At 41.6% G+C, this 23044-nt stretch overlaps 1 protein-coding gene across 1 annotated transcript in view; it reads left to right on the top strand.

Moving 5' to 3' along the window:
• The first annotated feature begins 5970 nt into the window (after positions 1–5970).
• Positions 5971–23044, top strand: part of LOC126418912 (aldo-keto reductase family 1 member B1-like) — a 37702-nt gene continuing 20628 nt past the window's right edge. The window contains exon 1 of the mRNA XM_050085934.1: positions 5971–6129. Within this exon, the coding sequence (XP_049941891.1) occupies positions 6055–6129 (75 nt within the window). The 5' untranslated portion in view covers positions 5971–6054. The remainder of the gene's footprint in view (positions 6130–23044) is intronic.

The following is a 23044-nucleotide window of genomic DNA, read 5'->3' as shown; positions in this document are numbered from 1 at the left end:
AGCTGGAATGTTCTAAACGAGCATAGTGGTAAGTTAATAAATCTGTAAATCTTCTTTTGCGGTTTACCTAAAACTTGAATTTTCATCATTCAGGTACACTTATCTCCTAAATGACTGAAGCTAAACTCACAAAAATTGGTACAGATATTCAGAATGTCCTCCTCCCCTGCCTATTATTTCCTGAAAAAATTATAACATGATGATGACGTCGGTGATATTTGAGCTACATTTTTAAATATTTTTGTTGTAGTAAGATAAATTACCTGTCTTTTTCACAGATCAGCATCAGGGAAGGAAACTGAGGGCATAAAACACTTACGTGAAAGTTTTGTGTACTCTGACTCTTTTTCCAAGCTGTGGAGTTAGTGGTTCCAAAGAAAATGGTACCGCAGTGAAATAGTGTTCCGTTTTTTAAACTATTATAAATATTGTTGTCAGTACCAAAATATAATAAATATCTCAATGATTTTTTGGAATGATTTGACTAATGAACCTAATTGTGTGTAAGAAGTTTGAGCTATCTCTCATTTACAGATCAGTTGCACTATGAGGGTGAAGATAATGCTAAAAATGCAGCTCGTTCAGGGGCGTAGCCCCTTAAATGTGGTATGTCTTTATTTTGTTTTTATACAATGTATTGTCGTATAAATGTCAAAATTGCAAAGGCTTTCGTGGCCACTTGTTGACAAACTGCCTATCGGCTTCTGTCTCGGGTTCTTTGGCCGACGTTCATCTGATGATTTTACTGACGTTTCGCCAACACGAGTGGCTGGCATTGTCAAAGCTTCACCCTCCATTGCCGGTGGTGAACTGAAGCCGAGCTCGCGGCCGCAGACTGTATGTACCTGGCGCGCCAACGTCCGAGGGCTTCTCCGCGGTCATTTCCGGTGCGGTTCTCCTCTTGCTACCTGCGACGGGAAGCCAGGATCCGTTTACCATAAGGCTTTCCTCTTTCTTGTTGAAGATATTCGCGTGTTTTTGTGTTTCTACAGCTTCTCTGACCAAGCGGGTGTGATAGTGCTTCTCTACGGCCAGAACTTTCGTGTCGGCGAATTTTATTACGTGGTCGGCCTCACTCAGTGTGTGCTCTGCCACGGCCGATTTCTCGTCCTGCCCCAACCTGCGATGTCGCTTATGTTCTTTGATCCTGGTGTTGATTGATCGTCCAGTCATTCCGGCATAAACTTTTCCAGATGTGCATGGTATGTGGTATATTCCCGACATTGCAAGTGGGTCTTTTTTCTCCTTTGCCGATCTAAATATCGCTTCTCATTTGTTATGTTTGTCTGATAGATTCTGATGACAGCTGAGGCCGAAACGCGAAAGATTTATTTATTTGTTTATTTTTTAAGATGTAATAGCTATCATGGCAAACAGTTAAACTTGCTAGTGATAATGACGGTGGACTCATACAATGATTTTGTGTCATTTATAGATAATTAAAGATTCTTTCTATTCTTTCTCATAAGAAACAGTTTGGTATTGTATTTAATTAAAGTGTAGCTTGAGTAGTGTGCAATACTTGCTGTCTGCTGTCATGCAGCCACGAATAGCTGTTATATGTAAGGCTGACTGCGGGAAAAGTTGTTAAGATTACGTTTCACTTCATCAAAGTATTTAAAATAAAGTACACTGCTTTTTTAAAAGTTTTTTACTTATTTCACTTTTTGATTCAACCGAGAGGAGAGCGACTGGGGTTATGGTGAAATTTAGTGTACATGAAGGGTACTGGAGAGGGACTGGTTGTGAAAGAATGTTTGTGGGCAATGTTTCGTTGAATTGGGAATGAGGTGTATTTTGTGTAGATATGTAGTAGGGGGAAGCGACTACAGTTTTTGTATTTTTCTAGGGGTGTCCACAACTGTACTTGCACCCATTAGCTCTTCCTTTATATCCAGTTAATTATGATGTGTGAGAGCTCTGCACAATCTGCCTCCAACTAACTTCTTTTATCTACGAAGTGTGCTACGGTAAATTCAGTTATATTCAAACTTTAATCCTTATATCGTTCATTAAGATATAGTTCCTAAAGTAAACTATTACACAGCGCAAGATATTATTCTCATAAAACATACGTTAGACACACAGGAGATAATTTTCAAATACTTCTGATTACTGTATGATGAGCTACCCTGATGCTAGATTTACACGTAACACAAGTTTGGAAGACAAAAACTGAATCTCGGGAACTTTCCACTATTGTGTTTACACGCCTTAATTGATTTTGCTGGCCCACTCAGGTATTGGTGCTCCATTCGTCAATCGTTTTAAATGAACTGCGTACGGAAGTTAGCTGTTCTTATTTCTATTTAATCAGCACAATGACTGATTCTCTTTAGGTCAACAAATACGACACAGGCGATTGCTTCCACAGTCTTACATTTTTTCTTCTCCTTTGCTGCAAAAAAAGTTTCTTCGTCCTGATTAGCAGATAATTTCCTTAAAAAAAAAGACTTGTCCTAACAACTCAAGGACGTATCAAAACTGGTGGAATGTTCACCTAGCAGCTGAAATCGTTTGTGGAAATACAGCATTTCCAGAATCGATACTGGATTCAAAGTGGTTCAAGATCCAGCGAAGAGCTTCGCGTCCCCTCATGTGATTGTTTAGTAAGAACGAGAACATTAAGGAGATGCTCAAGCAGACGAAATAGGAGAGATATTGTGGATCACGGAGTTTATTGCTGTTAGTCTGAAAGCGTACGTTCCAAGAAAACATATTACGAATGAGGGAGGTTAAAGCTAGTAGGGAGGAATATCGAAAGTTGTCCTACCAACGCACACTTCGCGAATGGAATAGGACAGGAGGGATATGACAGTGGAACGAGAAGTACTCTCCATAGCACACCATAAGGTGACTACCTGGATATGCATGTAGAAGTAGGTGTAGAATTTACGAATAGCCACTGTACAGCTATTCCTCCCAAAATGCAGCTAGCGGGCCTGGCGATGAAATGTTCTTCCTCCACCAGATTTCGGACGGTCACCTAAGCGTCGAGTGCTCCATTACTGAAATTACGCTAGCATCCTCGGTGCGTGGTTAAGGCACTGCTGTTCGTAGCCTGACCTTACACGGGGGTCAATCTTTGGGCTCTCTGGAGACTTCTACCACATATTGCGTGCAGGAAAGACAGGGACTGCAATTGGTACGTCGTTCACGCACATCAGGATAAGTGACAGAGCTGTGCGTAATCTTCTCGACAGATAGTACTCCCGGTTTTTTTCCACGAGTTATGATAAGAGTAACGCCGATACACAGCTACTGTTTGTGTGTCGCGATAAAGTTTGTGTACCAACATCTTGAGTTAAGTGTACTACCGTAACTTTCTGATACGGTTCGCGAAATAACAGTACACGTCAGGTGATGGTTGTTTGTTCATCGCCTTGGGACATTATTTATTATTATTATTACTGTCAGCGTTTGATGTACGTATCAAGGAGCTAGCATCCATGATGGAAGCATAGGTTGCACATACGATAGTTAAAACATATTTTTTGTACATATGGACAGAACACATAGTAGTTGAAATTGCTTAATAATTCCAACACCTTCGGTCTACAGCGCCAAAGACCTTGGACGGATCTAAAAATACACCGGTTACAGAGTTACCATTGGCACCAATACTGAAATGTCAGTCCTACCGTCTTCGTTTCCGTCACGACTTGTAATACGAGACTTACTCCTATGCTGTTTCTTAGCCGTAGCATCTCTGCGATCGATAGCGTTATAGGTACATTGTACGTGTCGAGAAAGTAATTGACTTTATTCTGTATAAGCGCTGCACGTCAACAAGTATACTTTGACATACATTAGGCTTTCATATTGTTAAATGAAGTGACGTATTGCGTCGAATTAAATGAAAAATATTTATCATCCTCTAGTTCTGTCCAAGGTTTCCGGGAGGTTTCCCTTTGTTGCAAGACAAATACCGGAAGTGGAACCCTCGCCCTCCTCCAGATTTTCTTAATAAAGACCTGTCTCCCCTCCCCGCCCCTTTCCCCTTCCCAGCAGCTCACCGTGACTGAAACAACCCGCTCTCCGTAAAGAATGAAAATTGTTAACCCTGCTCCTTTCCTTAAAAAACTATACACATATGCCCTTTCGGATCATAATGATCCCATTGGTATTTAAGGGCATAATACTCATAAATTATTTAGCGTTATTACAGTTTTTAATTTAGGTTTGTGTGTTTATTAACGGTAGTGTGAGGATTTCGATAATATTTCCACCCATTTTTCCCACAGAACTCTTATTAGTGCTTGCTTTTCTTTTTCTCTTCGTGTTCTTCGATGAGACTCGTCATTCAAGCGGTAGCACGTGAGATGTAACTAAACCGTTTCTGTGACATTACGGCATTTCCGGATCACATAGACTCTTTGTTGATCCACCATACGTTTTATACAAACCAACCAGTAATAATAAACCAATATAGGTTTAAAGTGTAATTTGATGTAGTTCTCCCCAGCTGTCACCATAAACTTTTTGACCCTCAATATTAGTCATTTCCACCACAATACTCTGATTATAATCGTTCATAATAGCTTATTCTGGATATAGCGTATGTTCCTGTACCCAGAGTTAGTTTTATGATGTTTACATTGGATGCTCTTGCAATTGTGGAAAAGGTTGTTAAGTTCCAGTTAATATTTTTGCATTTTGAATCAATCACTTGTACCGCTTATATGTGACGTACGAACGTGTGAGGTTTCTTCTGATGCATATGTAGGATGAATGCTGTCGCCACTGGCGTGATTTTCGTATTTACAAATATTCTCCTGATTCATACACGCATTTAATAACGTTTCCAACTGCTCATCAGGAGGAAATCGTTTCGTCATTTTACCTACACAGAAATCTTTACCTTAGATACACGAACTGCGTCCGCACCCAACAGACCCAACAGCTGATGAAACATTACTAGTAGCGATAATGCTTTGATAACTAGAACGTAGTAAGCGACCTACGTTGTTGTTTATCGTCACGCATTACAGCAATAAAGAAGGAAAGACCTGCATTGTTATAAAAACAATTATGTGTATATCTCAGACACGTATAAATAAGATTTTACTACCAGTATTTGTATATTGAATAAAAACAATACCAATCGCCGTTATATAGGTTTATTTCTAGCCTACCAGTTTCGACGATTACGTCATCTTCAGGCCAAAACTGCTCCAATCCAGTAACTTTCGTGTTACAAATATAGCAGTGTCTTTAACTGGTCTCGTAATTGCTATTACGGGCATGCGTGCTCGTTGGACAACAGTTATATTTGTATATGTTGTGTATTTTTTAATACCCTGAGTCATATAGACCCACGGGAGGGAAGTGTAAAAAATTAAGCTACATCCAAGTGGAGAAAACCTATTTCTTTTTCATTTGAGCCTTACGCAACGTGGAGTGCACTAAAAAACAAAGTCACTAAGTTTAGATCACTAGCGTTTAAATACAAAAACGTTGTAGAAGAACAGACTCCTTTCCAGATCATATCGTCCCGAAAACTCCAGCAGGGTTAGAAAGAATTGCAATCCGCCAGCGTTAAGTGCTCGATGCCATCCTGCTAAACACGAATCCCATATCTTTACGAGTCCGAGTAGTTTGAAGTGTGGGCTATAATCCGTATCTGCTCAAAAGAAATTTTGTGCTTATTCGTTAGGCTGTGCTTGGCAACAGCATTCTTGATTCCTCGCGAAAGATTTCGTTGTTAAACTACAGAAACTCGAAACGTCACGGAAAACAAAAATGTTAATGTTAAGAGTCTGAAAACTCCTACTTGTGTTACAGTTTTGGTTCGTCGCGCTGCCGAGTTCCATTAGGGGGCGAGGCTATCAGCACGAAGCAAAACTAATATCGAGATACGGTTACGCACACACTTGACTTTAAGAGCGCGGCACTTGGCGCTGATCTCTGGACGCATCTGCAGCCAAGGTCAGCGTCCCCCCTCCACGCAGCTCACTAGTCCCCCGCCGCAGTCCTCAGCCACTGGTGGTCCGTCCGCATCGCACCGAGCCCACACTAGCACAGTGATCCTCTCATCTCCAGCAGCCGCGCACCATGCCGACGATCGCTCCAACAGTGAAGCTCAACAATGGCCGCACCATGCCAGCTTTCGGTCTGGGCACGTTCCAGGTAAATGGGCAACGAAGAAAAACCATAACATCACATTTACACTTCTTGTCACTGTCTCTGTATTAGTTCGTAGCTGATGTTACGTGCGTCAGCCGACCGTTCAAAAGTATCAGCTGTACCCAGGAAATGGATGATTCCTTTCTGAAAAGTTGTAGTACGTAGTCTATTGTGATCTACTAGACATCATCGTCCGCTTCCGTGACTGAGTGGTTAGCTTAGATGGCTGCTATGGGAGAACCCGGATTCGATTCCTGGTAGTGCCAGGGACTACCATTGGTGAGAGGACTTGTACGGGGCGCTATCAGCCTCGTGATGCCAATTGAGGATCTACTTGATCCACTAGTAGTGGCTCCTCAGTCTGGAAAGTCCACAAAACTGCGGGAGAGTAGTGTCCTGACCACATGCTCCATCATGCCGCATCTACACGAAGTCACAAGGCAGAGGATGACACGGCGGCCGGCAGACACCCACTGAGCCTTAACGGCCTGACGCGGAGGTCGTCATTAGACATCTTCCTCCAATTTTCTACCAGTCACTGGCGCCTGCAGAAATCCATTCAATAGTTGGTAAAGTTCTAAAATTTTCATTTTCGATATGCCACATTCTGCGAATTTGGAGACGTTTCGTGCCCCAAGAACTAAATCTGACAAGACGTACACTAAACGTATTGTTTCCTTAAAGACTGATGCTTATCCACTCAATATACTTTTGTAGGTAAATTACTGTGATGCCCAAAAGGCAAGCGTAACTCATTAGTATATCCAACGTGCATCTTTTTTATTGCTTATATGATTGTGGGTGATGTCTTGCTTGAGTTTAGGATCTGAAATTCCACTCTCACATGATTATAACAAACATAGCCAACGTACTAGGAAATAAAGCTATAAAATATTGACAAAGTATATCTCTGCTCACATACCAATAACGTTAGACTGACATTCAAATTAAAAAGTGTAAGTAAAATAGGAGTGAGAACGACTGAGATATTTTGCCGGAGATACATACAATGTTTCCCATTTATCTTGACCTCCCCAAATAACTGTTTGTCCAATGCAAATTGAAAAATGTTTCAAGCAAATGTTCTTTAGCCATCAGGGGGACATCAATCAGCATGGCAGCCTTCGTTGTAACGTTGTTTTTTACAAAGATATGAACAGCAGTATTTTTTATTTGGTAATTCATTTGCTGTATTTTTTATTCGGTAATTCATTTGCTCAACCTAAAGACCTATTAAAAATGTATCACAGTGTACCATTCACTGAAACACAAAGTTATTAATTACATAACACAACATTGACTTTGAGCCCGGGATCACAAACTCGTCCACTTGCTGGAGTTGTCAGAAAACAAATGAAAACCAAGTAAAAACATAACACAAAATTGACTTTGACTCTCCTGTACCATTGCCCAGGAGCAGAACATTCAAACGTGCTCAAAATGGTGACCCTGGAACGGATACACTGGTGCACTCGCAGAAGAAAGAATTATTTACTGCATCTAGTGTTGCCTGCTGAAGAGAATTACAAGCAAGCACGATACGTTCCTGCATGTCCTCTGGAGTTGTTAGAATATCGCAATAGACAACGTCTTTAATGCATCCCCAAAGAAAAAAATTCCAGAGGATTTAAATCAGGAGACCTGGCAGGCCAAGTAACTGTTCCTCCTCGACCAATCCATCTGGCACGATACCTTGGGTTCAGAACACGACGTGCATGCAAGGCATTATGTGCTGGATACTACATAAGCATTTTGGTTCTTAGCGACACTTCATCCAGAAGAGGAGGAAGAATTCGTCTGAGGAAGTTGGCATACGCTGTCCCGTTTAGACTACTATTAATGGAACAAGGGTCAATAATTGTAGTATCAAGCATCCCACCCAGACGTTAACTCTCCATTGTCGCTGATGTTCCACCTGTCTAAGCTATCGTGGGTTGCCGCTGGATCAATAATGCATGTTCCTTGTACTTACCTGTCCTTTGAGAAGGAACATTCATCGGTAAATAGAACATTGGAGAAGAAGTTCGGGTTGGCGAGGGTTTGCTTCTGTGCCCACTGACAGAACTGTACACAATTCTGGAAATGATTCCCATGCAATTCTTGATGTAGGTGTACATGGTAAGGATGGAACCGGTGACGTGTGAGAATACAATGTACACTGGTTTTAGGTATGCTAATCTCGTGTTCAAGCTGTCGCGTGCTAACATGTGGATTCATAGCAAATGAAGCGAGAACAGTAACTTGGGCAGCTTCGTCTGTGCGAGTGCTACGACGATTGTGTTGTCGTGGGTTGAAACTTCTCGTTTTCTGAAGGGTCGCAACAATGCGAGAAAACATCCGTCCGGGAGGTGAGTTCTTGTCAGAATATCGCTCTCTGTACAGTTCCGCTGCCTGCGTAGCATTTCGCTTACCTTCGACAACAACAACAACAACAATAAAAGGAACGTTATGTCGATGCAGTTTGTAGGAAGGACAGCCTTTACTGTGTGCCTACTCGACACAACAGTATTTAAAAGCACTAAACTACTGTACTAAATGTACCCGTACATAAGAAAACAGTATTGCAATTATTGTTCTGCTAACTTATATTCCCCATAGATGAGTAGCATTTCTACCTTCTCTTCGTTGGTGTACGTTCTACTCACACAACTCTTCAACTGACGATGGTTGACGGAAAGACGGGTGTGCATTCTACTTATGTTTACAATTGTCCTCTGTTAACGTCAGCACGTGATGTGTTCCATTACCCCAAGTACCTCCACTAAGTGCGGGGACCAACAACGTCATTGTTGTGTTGTGTAACCAATAACGTTGTGTTTCAGTGAATAGTACACTGTGATACATTTTGGAATAGGTCTTTAGGAGAGGAAATGAATTACCGAATAAAAATACAGGGTATCGTTTTAAAAAATCATACCGCTGTTCATATCTTCGTAAAAAAACAAAGCTACAAGAAGGCAATCATGCTGATTGATGTCCCCCTGACGGCCAAAGAACATTTGGTTGAAATATTTTGTAATTTTCATCTGGACAAACAGTTATTTAGGGTGCTCAAGATAAATGGGACATCTGACAAAATATCTCAGTCATTATATATATATATATATATATATATATATATATATATATATATATATATATATATAACTTTCCTGCTTCTACTATTTAATTTGAATGTCAACCTAACATTATATATGCTTCAGTTTTGACGTTATCTACAAAATAAGGGGCAGTTCAATCAAACGAGATAGATAAAACATAGTAAGTATCCTGCTTATTATTTCAAAACTAATCGCCATAACTGTTAATACATTTATCCCCCTGTGAGACAAAACGATCAACGCCTCCATGGAAAAATGTTTACAGTTGCCTATGGAACTATGATTATACCCCAGGGGTGTACCTCTTTCTCTGAAGCAAATCGACTGCCACGAATACCTTTCATTCAAGCTCCAGAAAGATGGAAATCTCATGGGGAGAGATTGGGATTGTAGGGCTTCACAACGAAGGTATGCAGCGTAGTCTAAATAACAGGCACGTCAGGAAAGTCATAAAGACCTTTCTCTTTGTTTGGTCATTGATTGTCTATAACACGACGCCACGGTTAACGCAATGCTGTATTGTGGAAACTTCACAAAAATTGAAGTGTGCCATCGGTCCAAACCGTCTGTCCTAACGCCCAGGAACGTTGACAGACGACATCATTCTATTGCAGTACAATCCCCCAACCCCACATGATGCGAAGGATATTTCGACTACACTGCAGAAGTTTCGCTGGGAAGCCCATACACATCCGCAATATAGTCCTGGTCAGCCCCATGCAGTTTTCATATTTTGGCTGTGGCTGTCGATTTGATTCGGACAAAGAGTAGATAGTGTCGGAAGTTCCATGCGGCTTTTCGCGGATGATGCTGTAGTATACAGAGAAGTTGCAGCATTAGAAAATTGTAGCGAAATGCAGGAAGATCTGCAGCGGATAGGCACTTGGTGCAGGGAGTGGCAACTGACCCTTAACATAGACAAATGTAATGTATTGCGAATACATAGAGAGAAGGATCCTTTATTGTATGATTATATGATAGCGGAACAAACACTGGTAGCAGTTACTTCTGTAAAATATCTGGGAGTATGCGTGCGGAACGATTTGAAGTGGAATGATCATATAAAATTAATTGTTGGTAAGGCGGGTACCAGGTTGAGATTCATTGGGAGAGTGCTTAGAAAATGTAGTCCATCAACAAAGGAGGTGGCTTACAAAACACTCGTTCGACCTATACTTGAGTATTGCTCATCAGTGTGGGATCCGTACCAGATCGGTCTGACGGAGGAGATAGAGAAGATCCAAAGAAGAGCGGCGCGTTTCGTCACAGGGTTATTTGGTAACCGTGATAGCGTTACGGAGATGTTTAATAAACTCAAGTGGCAGACTCTGCAAGAGAGGCGCTCTGCATCGCGGTGTAGCTTGCTCGCCAGGTTTCGAGAGGGTGCGTTTCTGGATGAGGTATCGAATATATTGCTTCCCCCTACTTATACCTCCCGAGGAGATCACGAATGTAAAATTAGAGAGATTAGAGCGCGCACGGAGGCTTTCAGACAGTCGTTCTTCCCGCGAACCATACGCGACTGGAACAGGAAAGGGAGGTAATGACAGTGGCACGTAAAGTGCCCTCCGCCACACACCGTTGGGTGGCTTGCGGAGTATCAATGTAGATGTAGATGTAGATGTAGAAGAGGTGCACGCCTGGGTACAATCAGGGTTCCGTAGGCAATCGCGAACATTTTTCTATGAAGACAATGATTGGCTTCTCTCACAGTGGGTGATGATGATGATGATGATGATGATGATGATATTTGGTTTGTGGGGCACTCAACTGCGCGGTCATCAGTGCCCATACAAAGTCCCAAATTTTACACAGTCCAAGTTTTTTACACAGTCCTATATAGCAAATGGTAGGAATTATGATGACGATAATGAAATGATGAGGACAACACAGACACCCAGTTGTCAAGCAGAAAAAATTCCCAACCCGGCCAGGAATCGAACGCGGGACCCCTTGATCCAAAGGCAACAATACTAGCTGCCGACTTTCACAGGGGCATAAATGTATTAACAGTTGTGAAGTAATAAACAGTTGACTTACGGTACTTTTTTCCGTCTGTCTCGTTTTCATTTGACTGAGCCTTGTACTTGTTTGCTAATAAAACTTTACACTGAATGGCATTATTGTTGAACAAAATGTATTATGAATCCTACATTTTTGGGTTGTTTGCGTAATCATTACCAGCAATCAATTAGATGATTGTGGAAAGCTCGCAAAACAAATCGCAAATAGGACGATAGAATTGTCTTAACAGTCCAGGACTGAACGAAGATGGTCCTTATCTCCCCAGTTTGAATTTTGTACAGCTATGTCACCTGGGCTATGGAAATGATATATGTACATACATATGTATGGAAGTGAAACATGGACGGTAAATAGTTTGGACAAGAAGAGAATAGAAGCTTTCGAAATGTGGTGCTACAGAAGAATGCTGAATATTAGATGGGTAGATCACATAACTAATGAGGAAGTATTGAATAGGATTGGGGAGAAGAGAAGTTTGTGGCACAACTTGACCAGAAGAAGGGATCGGTTGGTAGGACATGTTCTGAGACATCAAGGGATCACCAATTTAGTACTGGAGGGCAGCGTGAAGGGTAAAAATCGTAGGGGGAGACCAAGAGATGTATACACTAAGCAGATTCAGAAGGATGTAGGTTGCAGTAGGTACTGGGAGATGAAGAAGCTTGCACAGGATAGAGTAGCATGGAGAGCTTCATCAAACCAGTCTCAGGACTGAAGACCACAACAACAACAACATACATATGTATATATGTATATACGTATGGTTTAGTATATCACCGCTAAGATAAGAACTACTTCTCTAATTAATGTTCTTCTGTTTTATGTCGCATAATTATGTGCATATTGTATACCATAGCACTTTATTTGTATTAGATGCCTTGAGAGCCCAGGCGAAAAACGTGTTAGTGTTAAAATAAAGTAGAAACATATTTCAGTTGCAAAGAACTGTTTTTATTTTCCTATCCATACTATGGAGAGCACTGTGGTACGTTGTTCCTTGTGTCGAACCTCCATGTCTTTTTTAGGCGCTTTTTTGAACTGATTGTCTGGATTTTAATGAATCCTTAGTAGGGGAATCAAAGATTACTATAACTGGAAACTATATGTAGGATAGCAAGAGCGTCACAAATGTGAGCTAGGCAGACCTTCAAACTGTGACCCATGTGGTCTTGTAGGTGCTGACTGTAGAGTCTTGTACCATAGGGATCAAGGGAGAGGATGTTGTATGGTGGCCGGTATCGTCTTTCTACAACACAACTGCACACCTGTATTAACAGGATTCTTTATTTACATAAGCAGGAAGCTACTTAACTTTAAGAGTCCATGTGTTGTGGTACAAGCTCTTCACTAATAATCCATGTTAGCCTCACTGCTGGTGAAGTACGAGTCACACTAAGTGATGAATGACAGATGCCAAACTAGGATGTGAGTTAAAGTGACAGTGACCGAGACAGAGAATGGTAAGCTAGTAACTGAGTGAGTCCTCCGGTCCGCGGCAGCGATCTACATACTTGCGGTCGAGAGGGCGTTGCCAGCGCATTGCTTGCCAGTCTGCCTTTGGCCTCTCTCCTGATAGGCGCACTAGGTCCAGCGCCTACTATCGATTTTCTTGCTACGTCTTTGCCAACCGATGTGCTGGTGACAGACTACCACAGCCACTGACACTGACAAAAGTCTTCAGGAAAATTGTTTATCTTACAAGCATTTCATAAAGAAGATGTAACAGTGCTTCGAAGCTCTCAACACCCCGTTTCAAAAGGAAAGTTGTACAGTTACAACATTTGGCGAAATATTTATTGGGAACAATTGCCGTCGTTCCAAGATCAATATCAGATGGTACAATGGTTCTCCTCATGAGGGGAGCGGCACGAGAAAGCGGTGAGGTTACTTCCCATATCTGACAACATTAGGGGTCTTCAGAATAGATCAGTTATATGTGGTTTTTTCGTCGCCTATCACAGTCGTAAAGAACTGGAGAATAACCGCAGAGAGCCGGCCGGAGTGGCCGAGCGGTTCTAGGCGCTTCAGTCTGGAACCGCGCGATCGCTACAGTCGTAGGTTCGAATCCCGCCTCGGGCATGGATATGTGTGATGTCCTTGGGTTAGTTAGGTTTAAGAAGTTCTAAGTTCTAGGGGACTGATGACCTCAGATGTTAAGTCCTATAGTGCTCAGAGCTATTTGAACCATTTGAATAAGCGCAGAAACAAAGGTGTAGATAGACTATCGCTGCTATAATGAAGGAAACGCGGTCAAAGGGCGTGTCAGCTTTGCCGAGAACTTGATGTGTCGTTAACGGCTCGTAAGTCGTATTCAGTTAATATTTTTAGGAACTTCAAGAGGTTGTTTCGCAGCTGTCTCTAAGGAGATGAACGATTTTTCAACTGGAGAGCAATTCTGTCTTATGCAAGACACCTTTGTAGTTTTTTTTTTACCTAGACATTTTTAACACTTTTTGTGCTATCTTCACTATGGTTGTTTGTTTATTTTTCTTCTCACACGTAGCTATTTGATGTTTATGTTAGTAACTTTAGGTCTACTACGAAATCTACAGGGTGGTCGGAAATTCCCGTTACAGACTTCTAGGGCTTGTAGAGTGGAGTGAGTACATCGTATTTTGAATAGGAAATCATGTCCGGAAACGTCACCCAACGAGACTACAGAGCGTCAAAGTTATAGGTGCGGGCGTCTGTAAATGTACGTACACACGGAGTGGTTCCGTGATGATGGTGCAGACTTTCTAGGTTAATGGAGAACGGTAAATGTATTAATTTGAAGCAAGGATCCCTGTACCGGAAACGAACGAGTCGAAAGTCATAAACGAAAGCCGTTCTGATGCCTCTGACAGTTGAATACACGTACCGGTTCTTGTGTTGCGAAGAGTATAGGGTTGGTAACTTTCAGAGGTGGTTGTATGGACAAAAACAAGAAAAAATGTCCAAAAACGTGGGCTCTAAAGTGCGTACCTTAACAGCTGTGAACACTTGCTCAATAGAGGAAATGCATAGCTCCTCAGGTATGCATTCAAAATACGATGTACTCACTTCCCTCTACAGGCCCTAGAAGTCTGTAACGGAAATTTCCGACTTCCCTGTATAGTTTGTTATAGTTTCTGATGTTGGGGACACAAACAATGTAAAACCACCACAACATCAAAACTAAACTATGACATGCAGTAGCGCAATAGCGCAATGGATCTGAAGCTGTTAGCATAAACATCCAGTAGCTTTATGTGAGAAGAAAAATAAACAAAGAAACCCACTGAACATATCATAAAAAGTGTTGAAACATGTTTGGCTGAAAACAAAACTACAAAAGTGTCTCTCATGAGGCGGAATTCCTCCCCAATTTTCTTAGCATCCACGGAAGTAAGAAGAACTGCAACATTCACAAGATGACTATTTTTCAGTTCGCCTTTTATACGAAAAATAAAAAAGATAGAAGATTTAATGTCTCGTCGACGAAGACGTTACTAGAGGAGGAGCATTAGCTCGAATACTGCAAGGACGGGGAAGAAAATCGACCAGAACCATTAGTTTAAGGAGCATGAAAATGAAGCTGTTTTTTGGGTCTTCAAATTCACCTTACCTGAATCCGACAGAACGCATGGGGGACGCTATCGGCCTTGAGGTCCGCGCCTACAAGTCCGATCGGTAATCTACGGGAATTGTGTGACCTGTGGATAGACATATTGTGTCACGTACCTCCGGTAACCTCTCAACGACTATACGGACCCATGCTTCTCAAAATCAATGCTGTACTGTATTCTGGAGGTGGACGAACACTCTATTAAGTAGGAGGTCGTATTGTTTTGGCCATGGACGTGTGGTAAGGCGAGCAGTCATGACGTCACAAACTTGAAGTCGATGTCCGCCATATTAACGGCACCAAACGTAAGCTTCTGGTGGAAGTGCTTTAATAAAAAACATCAGCTTGAATCATTTACAGATGTACTGGTTGTTCTGATTATAGTCTTAAGTCTAAAGGAATCACATTTCATTCGTACGTGGACTAGTTAAAGCGACATTTCCCTTTATGTACATGAATTTTAATTGTGCTGTTTATTTTTACTGTAATGGTTTTATTTCTGTAATTTGACTTTGAATTTCCTATCACTGCAGCTCCAAGTGCGCTCTGGTTGACTGCTGTGAGAAGTAAAGATGGAAACCGTCCTGACGTAGCAAAATATATTCTCAGCATTTTCGGGAAGATGACATAGACGAAACTTCAGTTTCGTCATTCCATATTAAGGAAAATACCGAATTACGTAAGCAGTCTTTTCACATCACACGCGAAAAGTGTAATAAAAAGAAAGTTACATTAACTAGGCCAAATGTGTCATATTACTAGATCAAACAGGCTTTTAAGATCAGTAACACGGCTGCCAATGTCTTCTTGGCACTGTGTTATTCACGAGAGCACTGTAATATTTAGCATTAAAGCAACTGTTGCCCGGACACGATAGAAATTAAGAACAAGAAGCAATTGTAAAGAATAGTCTGCTAATTTACAGGGGCTGCTACCATAGAGGCGCCAGCTTTAAAGCAATGTGCAGCCATAAGTACGTAGGGCCACCCCATGGTATTGTCTCATCTGTAGATGTGACGGGCTACTGCAATTTCTATCTTACATTGGCCTTTTAGATTGTATTTACAAGTGTGTGTAAAATGAACCTTGATTGCTTCGAAAGGATTCTGCCTCACATTTATCACATTTTTATGTTTTTCTGCAAAAGTGTCTGCTACGAATTGCGTCGACTACGTCACTGTATTTCTCTCTTCACAGTTTGTTGAAAGATCCGTTGATAAGAACAATATTTCACCAAAATAGTTACTTTCGTATCTCGATAAATGAAAACGTATCGAGCATCACTCACACTGAAATACTCGCATCCCTTTGCGTACGATCATGTGGCAAAATCCTCGCCCTAATGACTTGAAGTAATTGCTGTATACTAGCAGTGTGATGACTTTGTTAAACAGTCTATTCTGTGTTCTCTACCACTAATGGGGCATATAGAATTGTCAGAAAGTCTATTTCAGTATTCCTGTCTTTCAGCCTCCTAATTATGCCAGCTGATTGGTAATGCGCTACGGATCGACTGAAATTTTCCTATGCAGTCCTGTATTTTTTTTTTTTTTTTCGAGTGGACAGCGACGCCCGTTGTGCTTGTTGTCCGTTATATAATACTGCTGTGACCGTTTGCCGCTGACACGTAACCAGTGATAAAGATGCGGATCACAGGCTGCTGTCTGTCGCATGTGGATTATGCAAAGTCAGCGGCTGCAACACGAACTTATACTTCTCACATAGTGTCACACAACTGCAAGCGTCGCGTACGTAGGTAATTACTTTAGTATTGCGCCCACGAACGCCATCAATATCTTGGTTTTTTGCGCCTAACGCTGTGGAATTCTATGTAACGCCAAACAGTTGACTTCAGTAGTCGGAAAGTTATAGCTATCACGAAATTTATGAGGACTATCCTCAAATATAGGCGTTCGGATCGCGAAGAAGGTACAAAGAAAATATAATGATCTAAAAGTTAACTGCCGAAATATTCGTAACAAAGTCCTAGAATTCACCTCTTTCCAGGACAGCTGTTGCACTCAAATGAGACACACAATTGGTTGAAGCCCGAAATAGGAGTTTTCAGATATATAATGAGATCCTAAAGGTAGTGGAAAAAAATTTAGATTATTCGGGAAGGGAATTGTCCATTGCAGTAAAAATTATGTCTAGTGACGTCGAAATTAAGTCTGTCTCCAAACTAATTTTGACTTCAGTGACCGGTCTAGGTGCACTCAAATTAGTCATCGCATGATTTTAACATCCACCAGATTCTGGTAGTAAAGTTGCGGTATCATTGAAAGAAAATCTAACCTTCATTGTGTGTTGGACGTTACTTGCTGTTTCTTTCATTTCTCACCAGGGTGGAAAATTTACCAAACAACCTTGGCCAAGAATATTTTCACCCAGTCTATATAGCGCCAAAGAAGTTGGTATAGGCATGCGTATTCAAATACAGAGATATGTAAACAGGCAGAATACGGCGCTGCGGTCGGCAACGCCTAAGTAAGACAAATGTCTGGCGCGGTTGTCAGATCGGTTACTGCTGCTACAATTGCAGGTTATCAAGATAAAAAGTGAGTTTGAACATGGTTTTGTAGTCGGCTCACGAGCGATGGGACACAGCATCGCGGAGGTAGCCATGAAGTGGGGATTTTCCCGTACGATCATTTCACTGGTGTAGTGTGGATGTCAGGAATATGGCAAAACATCACATTTCCGACATCGCTGCGGCCGGAAAAAGATCCTGCAAGAATGGGACCAACGACCACTGAAGGGAATCGTTCAACGTGACAGAAATGCAACCCTCCCGCAAATTGCTGCAGATTTCAAAGTTGGGCCATCAACAAGTGTCAGGGTGCGAACCATTCAACGAAACATCATCGATGTTTGATTCCGGAGCCGAATGACCACCCGTACACCCTTGATCACTGCACGCACAAAGCTTTACGCCTCGCCTGGGTCCATCAACACCGACACTGGACTGTTGCTGACTGGAAACATGTTGCCTGGTCGGACGAGTTTCGTTTCGAATTGTATGGCGCGCATGGACGTGGACGGGTATCGATACAATCTCATGAATCCATGGACCTGGCATGTCAGCAGGGGACTGTTCAAGGTGGTTGAGGCTCTGTAATGGCGTGGAGCGTGTGCAGATGGAGTGATATGGGACCCCTCATACGTCTAGATACGACTATGACAGGGGACACGTACATAGGCATCCTGTATGATTACCTGCATCCGTTCATGTCCATTGTGCATTCTGACGGACTCCAGCAGGACAATGGAACACCTCAAATGTCCAGAATAGCTAGAGAGTGGCTCCAGGACCACTCTTCTGAGTTTAAACGCTTCCGCTGGCCACCAAACTGCGGAGACGGTGACGTATCTGCACCTCTCTGTAACGTCTGAAGATGCTTGGTACACCTGTCACTTGATTCCTGGAAAAACAAAAATTAGTTCAACAGTAAGATACTCCTAGCACCGGTATGGCTGAGGGTGAGGGTGAAAAGAGGTGCCATAAAAGCAGATCTCAGGAATCGCTGGTGCAGTTTCAACCAAATTTGGCATACACATGACTCATTTTTTTATGTTGTGGGACTAGGATATCCGTACTGCCCCTGGAGTTGAGTTGGGAAAAAGTAGAGTGTGCTACCTAAATATATTCAGAAATAACCTGTTGGTATTTTCTTTGTTCCTGGTTGAGTTGGAATGCGACATCATTTATTTCCGGAGAACTATTTTAAAACAAAAGTAATTTTACTTTCAGAATGTCCCAAATTTCAATTTATACCCTATCTCTTGCGATAAATACAATTAAAAAAGGAAGAAATGTGAGTGAATGTGTAGAAATGAGATGAAACACTTACCCCATTACAAACGTAAAAGGTAAATGTAGGAGAGAGTTTTCTATTTGGTAATGTAGAAGGTGTTTGCTGCATTGTCATACCTGAAAAGTTCAAAAGTTGACCACGATTTTTTGCACATTTCTTAACTACGTAGAGTTAAAAGTTTCCTCGGGATTCAGATGAAACTGCAGGCCGAAATTCACTATAGATACCGATGAAATATGTGTACAAATATGTGTGAAACTGGAGAGAGACAAAGATCCTGTCGTCCGCCTCCACGTACTGAGACTCCATAATTAAAGAAGCACTCGAAGTACGTGTAACTAACGACGTGATCAACAGAGACACGGGACTTCAACTTAGCAAGGTATGGGAAGCAGCACTGGTGATAACAAGGCATCATCGGTCACAGATGAACGAATCCGACGAGTCAACACGGACGGGGAATCGAAGTCAGGACACTTTATTATGGTCCGGTCACGCATGTCTGGCTCGCCTCCGCACCGAGATAGGTGCGAGTATCGTCCGTCACCCAGAAGACGAAATAGTCTCCGGGAGGGGACTGCCAAGGGGGAGGTTACCATGAGAAAAAGATTGAATAATCAACGAAAGGATAACGATCTACGAGTCGGGGCGTGGAATGTCAGAAGCTTGAACGTGATAGGGAAACTAGAAAATCTGAAAAGGGAAATGCAAAGGCTCAATCTAGATATAGTAGGGGTCAGTGAAGTGAAGTGGAAGGAAGACAAGGATTTCTGGTCAGATGAGTATCGGGTAATATCAACAGCAGCAGAAAATGGTATAACAGGTTTAGGATTCGTTATGAATAGGAAGGTAGGGCAGAGGGTGTGTTACTGTGAACAGTTCAGTGACCGGGTTGTTCTGATCAGAATCGACAGCAGACCAACACCGACAACGATAGTTCAGGTATACATGCCGACGTCGCAAGCTGAAGATGAACAGATAGAGAAAGTGTATGAGGATATTGAAAGGGTAATGCAGTATGTAAAGGGGGACGAAAATGTAATAGTCATGGGCGACTGGAATGCAGTTGTAGGGGAAGGAGTAGAAGAAAAGGTTACAGGAGAATATGGGCTTGGGACAAGGAAAGAAAGAGGAGAAAGACTAATTGAGTTCTGTAACAAGTTTCAGCTAGTAGTAGCGAATACCCTGTTCAAGAATCACAAGAGGAGGAGGTATACTTGGAAAAGGCCGGGAGATACGGGAAGACTTCAATTAGATTACATCATGGTCAGACAGAGATTCCAAAATCAGATAATGGATTGTAAGGCGTACCCAGGAGCAGATATAGACTCAGATCACAGTAGTGATGAAGAGTAGGCTGAAGTTCAAGACATTATTCAGGAAGAATTAATACGCAAAGAAGTGGGATACGGAAGTACTAAGGAATGACGAGATTCGTTTGAAGTTCTCTAACGCTATAGATACAGCAATAAGGAATAGCGCAGTAGGCAGTACAGTTGAAGAGGAATGGACAACTCTAAAAAGGGCCATCACAGAAGTTGGTAAGGAAGACATAGGTACAAAGAAGGTAGCTGCGAAGAAACCATGGGTAACAGAAGAAATACTTCAGTTGATTGATGAAAGGAGGAAGTACAAACATGTTCCGGGAAAATCAGGAATACAGAAATACAAGTCGCTGAGGAATGAAACAAATAGGAAGTGCAGGGAAGCTAAGACGAAATGGCTGCAGGAAAAATGTGAAGACATCGAAAAAGATATGATTGTCGGAAGGACAGACTCGGCATACAGGAAAGTCAAAACAATCTTTGGTGACATTAAAAGCAACGGTGGTAACATTAAGAGTGCAACGGGAATTCCACTGTTAAATGCAGAGGAGAGAGCAGATAGATGGAAAGAATACACTGAAAGCCTCTATGAGGGTGAAGATTTGTCTGATGTGATAGAAGAAGAAACAGGAGTCGATTTAGAAGAGATAGGGGATCCAGTATTACATTCGGAATTTAAAAGAGCTTTGGAGGACTTACGGTCAAATACGGCAGAAGGGATAGATAACATTCCATCAGAATTTCTAAAATCACTGGGGGAAGTGGCAACAAAACGACTATTCACGTTGGTGTGTGAATATATGAGTCTGGCGACATACCATCTGACTTTCGGAAAAGCATCATCTACACAATTCCGAAGACGGTAAGAGCTGACAAGAGCGAGGATTATCGCACAATCAGCTTAACAGCTCATGCATCGAAGCTGCTTACAAGAGTAATATACAGAAGAATGGAAAAGAAAATTGAGAATGCGCTAGGTGACGATCAGTTTGGCTTTAGGAAAAGTAAAGGGACGAGAGAGGCAATTCTGACGTTACGGCTAATAACGGAAGCAATGTTAAAGAAAAATCAAGACACTTTCATAGGATTTGTCGACCTGCAAAAAGCGTTCGACAATATAAAATGGTGCAAGCTGTTCGAGATTCTGAAAAAAGTTTGGGTAAGCTATAGGGAGAGACGGGTCATATACAATATGTACAACAACCAAGAGGGAATAATAAGAGTGGACGATCAAGAACGAAGTGCTCGTATTAAGAAGGGTGTAAGACAAGGCTGTAGCATTTCGCCCCTACTCTTCAGTCTGTACATTGAGGAAGCAATGATGGAAATAAAAGAAAGGTTCAGGAGTGGAATTAAAATACAAGGTGAAAGGATATCAATGATACGATTCGCTGATGACATTGCTATCCTGAGTGAAAGTGAAGAAGAATTAAATGATCTGCTGAATGGAATGAACAGTCTCATGAGTACACAGTATGGTTTGAGAGTAAATCGGAGAAAGACGAAGGTAATGAGAAGTAGTAGAAATGAGAACAGCGAGAAACTTAACATCAGGATTGATGGTCACGAAGTCACTGAAGTTAAGGAATTCTGCTACCTAGGCAGTAAAATAACCAATGACGGACGGAGCAAGGAGGACTTCAAAAGCAGACTCGCTATGGCAAAAAAGGCATTTCTGGCCAAGAGAAGTCTACTAATATCAAATACCGGCCTTAATTTGAGGAAGAAATTTCTGAGGATGAACGTCTGAAGTACAGCATCGTATGGTAGTGAAACATGGACTGTGGGAAAACCGGAACAGAAGAGAATCGAAGCATTTGAGATGTGGTGCTATAGACGAATGTTGAAAATTATGTGGACTGATAAGGTAAGGAACGAGGAGGTTCTACAAAGAATAGCAGAGGAAAGGAATATGTGGAAAACACTGATAAGGAGAAGGGACAGGATGATAGGACATCTGCTAAGACATGAGGGAACGACTTCCATGGTACTAGAGGGAGCTGTAGAGGGCAAAAACTGTAGAGGAAGACAGAGATTGGAATACGTCAAGCAAATAATTGAGGACGTAGGTTGCAAGTGTTACTCTGAGATGAAGAGGTTAGCACAGGAAAGGTATTCGTGGCGGGCCGCATCAAACCAGTCAGTAGACTGATGAAAAAAAAAAAAAAAAAAGTAACATAAGAGAAGGAATTCCGTGTTTTTCATACTAGAAAATTCTCGTTTCACTAGGTGTCATAACTTTTAAAAATTACGGTATAATGGCTTGAAAAATTAAGAAAAAAACAAAGTGAAAATATAGCTTCTTCTGTGTCACCATAGATAAGGACGTTGTTAACCACATCGCAAAATACTCTTCTCTTTGTGTACTATCATTTTCTAAAATCTCGTTTCGATATCTCGATACGCGCTGTGAGGCGTGTTATGAATATTTCATTCTCACATGTGGTATATCGGAAGGGTAAGCGTTACATAAACCCCTTTTTCTCGAGACTCAAGACGGATAGAGACCTCTTTCCAAGTCTAAAGAAAAATTCAGTAGATTAGATTAACTTTCTACGCAGCAAAATATCGTGTAATATTCACCAGACACAAAATCAAAGCGATCCAAATTTTGATTGCGAACTATTCGGATTTCTCACAGTGTCTTACTTAAATGGAAATATCACTATTAAAAAGAAATATTTCCATTAGCTTCATCATGAAGCTGACGTCTAAATCTAAAAATAAGGTAGAATTTTTCTTTTACCGATTAGATTCTTTGTACAACCGTCTGAGAAAGATTGCAGGGAGTGTTAACACATCTGCCCTGGAAATACTTTACAGATTAAAATCTCGTTTCTGAATGTCTCTCTTACTATAATGATGTTTCATCATGCAGGAAACAAATCTTTAACCATTGTTGGTATGGTACCTCCTATAGCAGGACAGGCAAGTCGTTTGATAGGAAATGACAATACCTTGCACGAATCAACCTGTTTGGTAGTACGTAATGTCTTGTTTGTCTATAGCCAGTAGTTCCTGCCCACACATCGATTGAAAATCGTCTCTGATGCCTTGATTCTTCAA

This window comes from Schistocerca serialis, chromosome 9, assembly GCF_023864345.2.
Source record: "Schistocerca serialis cubense isolate TAMUIC-IGC-003099 chromosome 9, iqSchSeri2.2, whole genome shotgun sequence".
NCBI lineage: Eukaryota > Metazoa > Arthropoda > Insecta > Orthoptera > Acrididae > Schistocerca > Schistocerca serialis.
The sequence above is the reverse complement of the archived record's forward strand: the minus strand, read 5'-3'. Positions and strand labels throughout refer to the sequence as shown.